Raw genomic sequence first — 4,169 nt, forward strand, 5'->3', positions numbered from 1 at the left:
CCAGGTATAGGTCAGGTGGCACGCCCTTGCACCAAGATCGGACGTGCGTGCAGGAGTCTTTGCGGGCCGTCGCTCGGATGGACCAGGGCCGGCCCTTGATCCTGGGAGCCTCCGGCTCTCTTTGTGTTGCCCGTCATTTGCTCGCCGGTGGGTTTCTGACCGCAACAGCTTGAAAAAGCTTTTTTTGTCTAAAATTACAGCATTATTACGGTACATCAATGATCAATTTGGGCAAAAGAAGGAATACACACATTTCTTTCTCCAATTGATAGCACTTCCCATGAACTTTTTTGGAGGAGCACTTGGGATAACCTGATGCCTCCAAATATAACCATTCTTTCAAAGCCAAAAACATCCATTATTTCTTTGTCTCCCAAATTAGCTGCGTAAAATAAAACTAAAGCAGCAAAGTGTATGAAAATAGAATGTATGCCTTCCTTTGGTGTGAACACCTTGACAAATATTTTATCCTACTCCAAGAAATTCCCTGGTGAGCATACAGAACTGGATGCTGAGATCCGGTGCCTTGCTTAAGACAAGGCACGGATGAACAGTACCATGCCTTGCTCTCCTGGACGTTAGATCGAAAATGGACGAACAAGATCTGAGCCCTGCAGCAACACACTGTAGCGCGTGCACTGTGCACAATACTGTAGCAGATGTCCTGTAGCAAGCGCACTGTAGATAGTACTATAGCTTATGCACTGTGTGCGGTCATCTGGCCATTGATTCTCAATCCAGTGGCAAAAAAAGGGGGTCAAGGCATGATACTGTTCGTCCGTACCTTGTCTTAAGCAAGGCACTGGATGACTGAATACCTTCCTCCATGTGCACACCAATAATTGCTGTCACGAACTCGCCGAACAAACACTATTGCTGCTACCCATACCGGCTGACTTCTCGGATCCACATTTTCTGGTCCCACACGTCATTCTCCTTTTCCGCCCGCGACGCTGACCCCGCCTCCTGATTGGCTGGACGTGCCCGTGCCGTTACTCCCGACCCCACCAGCCAGAGACCGTGTGTCTACCTGGACCCACCCGTCATTCCTCTAGAACCGCGTCGCGCACCTGGCCTGTGCCACCGACGTGTGGGGACACATGGCCCACCCGTCGGCCGCGTGCGCGCGGGTATAAACGCCACCGCCGCTGCGGCCTGCGGCGACGGCTTCCCACCTCAAGCAACCACCGCTTCGGTTTCTACGGCCACCACCTCACCGCCTGCGACAACCGAGGCGGCGGACGAGGGAAGATTCAGCGCTAGCGCACCGTCATTTCCGGCTACAGTGCTCCGCGCCGCCGCCGCGTGAATGGTGCGGCCTCCGGCGTTCCCGCGGATCTGAGCTGCTCTGCTGCGGGGGGCGGTTCCCGACATGGCGATGTCGGCCAAGGAGCGGAAGCTGAGCAGGCTCGGCAGTGGCAAGGGGGCCAACGGGAGCTTCGGCGCGAGGGGTGGCCACCGGCCTCCGCCGCCGGCGGGGACGCGGCGGCGGCTGTTCGCGGCGTTCTTCGCGTTCCTCTGCGCCGGCGCGGTCGTCTTCGGCGGCGTGCACGCCATTGGAGGTGAGCCCCTTCCCTCCTCTGGAATCTGGAGCCCGCGCGCGTGGGGCAAATTGTTGTGTCTTGGTCGGGTTTAGGTGGGCAGCTCAGTGGAATTAATTATTCTCCCACAAAGAAATCTCATGGCTAGAATGCTAGAGTGTGGTCGGATCAATTCAAATGGCTTGAAAGAACAAGAAAAAAATTCCAATTTTTACATGCGAATTTCCGTTGCTTTTGTGTTCATCGTCGTTGGGGGAGGTGAGAAATTAAAGGTGGACTCTTTCTCCTGGAGCCGCTGTAGATCTGATGGAGTCTTAATCACCACTCGATTCCTGCATGGCTTCAACCGCTCGATTTGAGCATTAGCTTGCCGTTTCCGGATTGGAACGTTGGCCACCGAGTCACATGCTGCTGCCGTTGGACTGATTGATCCCCAAAATAGAATATCAAAAGCCTCACGTCTCCACATGAAGAATGTTTTTGCCGTGCGTCTGAATTTAGGCACGCTTTTAACAAAACCAAATTGGTTATTTCTTCTGACTGATCTCGTGTTCTTGTTGTGATGATGCAGCGTCGTTCCGGCCGGTGCTGATGACGGCATGGCCGTCGGCGACACTGAACGCCCTGTCCTCGGAGCGCCGGGTGCAGCAGGCTGGTGGCGATGGCGCTGGCACCGTTCTGCCTTCGGTCCAAATCCGGCACGCCGTCGCGCTGCCGGACCATGTTCTCCTGATCCTCAGAGATAGGTCTCTGCTGCCAGCTTCCGGGCAGTTCGAGTGCCTGTACAATGTTACCAACTCGACGCAGCTGCGCCACCCCCCTCTCTTGGTCGCCGCCATGCCGGATGGACCCAGCCTTGTGCATTGCCCTGCCGGACCGTCTGGGGTGGCCGTGTCCCTGTCGCTGACCCAGTCGCCTCCGGTGACACCGCTCCGGTGGGACCAGCTCGTGTACACGGCCCTACTCGACAGCCGGGATAACTCCACCATTCTGTTTGCCAAAGGGATGAACCTCCGGCCAGGGCGTCTCGGTGTGCCATCACGGTATGAGTGTGTCTTCGGCCGGGACTTGTCGAAGCCCAAGTTTGTTGTCACCTCCCCTGTGATTTCTGCTGCGCAAGAGACATTCCGGTGTGTGACACCGGCCCGCGTTCGCCGGTACCTCAGGATGACAGCTGATGGGAGCAGCAACAGAAACAGTGATGGCAAGCCTATGCTGGTCTCCATCAGGACTAAGGGCCGGGGGAGCTCTACACTCCCCTCGGTCGCAGAACCGGAGCCGCTTCCTAGGCCCAACAGGCATCGGCGTACCAGGCATCGGCAGCAGAAGGCGCACTCAATGTGTGTATGCACCATGCTGCGCAACCAGGCACGCTTCCTCCGGGAATGGATCATCTACCACTCCCACGTCGGCGTGCAACGGTGGTTCATCTATGACAACAACAGCGATGATGACATTGATCAAGTCCTCAATACCATGGATCCATCTGCGTACAATGTGACACGCCACTTGTGGCCTTGGATGAAATCTCAGGAGGCTGGATTTGCGCATTGTGCGCTCAGGGCCCGTGAGAGCTGCGAGTGGGTGGGGTTCATCGATATCGACGAGTTCCTGCACTTCCCTGGCAACCAAACTCTACAAGATGTCCTCCAGAATTACTCAAGCAAGCCACGCATTGGTGAGCTCAGGACTGCATGCCACAGCTTCGGTCCATCAGGTCGGACCAAGATACCCAAGAAAGGAGTCACAACTGGCTACACCTGTCGGTTGGCTGCCCCGGAGCGCCACAAGTCAATCGTCAGGCCAGATGCATTAAACCCATCGCTGATCAATGTGGTGCACCACTTCCATCTGAAGGAAGGGATGAAGTATGCAAATGTTGGTCAGGGAGTGATGCTGATCAACCACTACAAATACCAAGTCTGGGAGGTGTTCAAGGATAAGTTCTCTGGGCGTGTCGCGACCTATGTTGCTGATTGGCAGGACGAGGAGAATGTTGGATCCAGGGACAGGGCGCCAGGCCTAGGGACCAAACCGGTGGAACCAGAGGATTGGCCGAGCCGGTTCTGTGAAGTATATGACACCGGTTTGAAAGATTTTGTGCATAGAGAGTTCACAGATCCACAGACTGGAAATCTTCCATGGTAGATGGTGAGGCACTTTATTTAACCCGCACGAGCACATGATATATGGCATGGAGAAACAGACAGCGAAAAGAAGGAACACGAACTGGGATAGGTAGTAAAGTGTTTTTTTGCTCTTTGGTATATGATTAGGCTTTGTTGTTAGATTGCTTTCCTTAGTTTAGAATCATCCTTTTTTATTTTAACATATCATATCTAGAGAGAAATGATTCTTTTGTAGATACAACAGTTCACAGTTGAAATGGAAAATGCGTACTTGACTTTCCTTTTCTGTTTTTTTGTCTAATTTTAACGTAGATCTGAAGAACAAAAAATGCCATGCTTTATTTAGCTGATCACCAATCTAGGCAAACAAATGTTTTATGGAGAGTAAGTGGTCCTGAAGGAATATTTGACTTTTCATGGAAAATTTTACACCCGGACAATCTATGCCGCCTGCTTTCTTTTACTTTATATATGCATGATGACAACCTTATGCTTCCTT

General features: G+C 53.2%; 1 protein-coding gene across 1 annotated transcript; it reads left to right on the top strand.

The window, feature by feature from the left end:
• The first annotated feature begins 1,142 nt into the window (after nucleotides 1–1,142).
• On the top strand, nucleotides 1,143–3,950 carry LOC127314366 (glycosyltransferase family 92 protein Os08g0121900). Its single transcript, XM_051344824.2, has 2 exons — nucleotides 1,143–1,562; nucleotides 2,113–3,950. The coding sequence occupies exons 1-2, from the start codon at nucleotides 1,373–1,375 to the stop codon at nucleotides 3,687–3,689; spliced, it is 1,767 nt and encodes a 588-aa protein (XP_051200784.1). The 5' UTR covers nucleotides 1,143–1,372; the 3' UTR covers nucleotides 3,690–3,950.
• Nucleotides 3,951–4,169: the final 219 nt, after the last annotated feature.

This window comes from Lolium perenne, chromosome 7, assembly GCF_019359855.2.
Source record: "Lolium perenne isolate Kyuss_39 chromosome 7, Kyuss_2.0, whole genome shotgun sequence".
NCBI classification, from domain to species: domain Eukaryota; kingdom Viridiplantae; phylum Streptophyta; class Magnoliopsida; order Poales; family Poaceae; genus Lolium; species Lolium perenne.

Coding starts and splice junctions, on each gene's coding strand:
- LOC127314366 (XM_051344824.2), top strand. CDS start 1,373: ATGGCGATGTCGGCCAAGGAGCGGAAGCTGAGCAGGCTCGGCAGTGGC. Junction 1,563..2,112: donor CGGCGTGCACGCCATTGGAG/GTGAGCCCCTTC, acceptor GTGATGATGCAG/CGTCGTTCCGGCCGGTGCTG.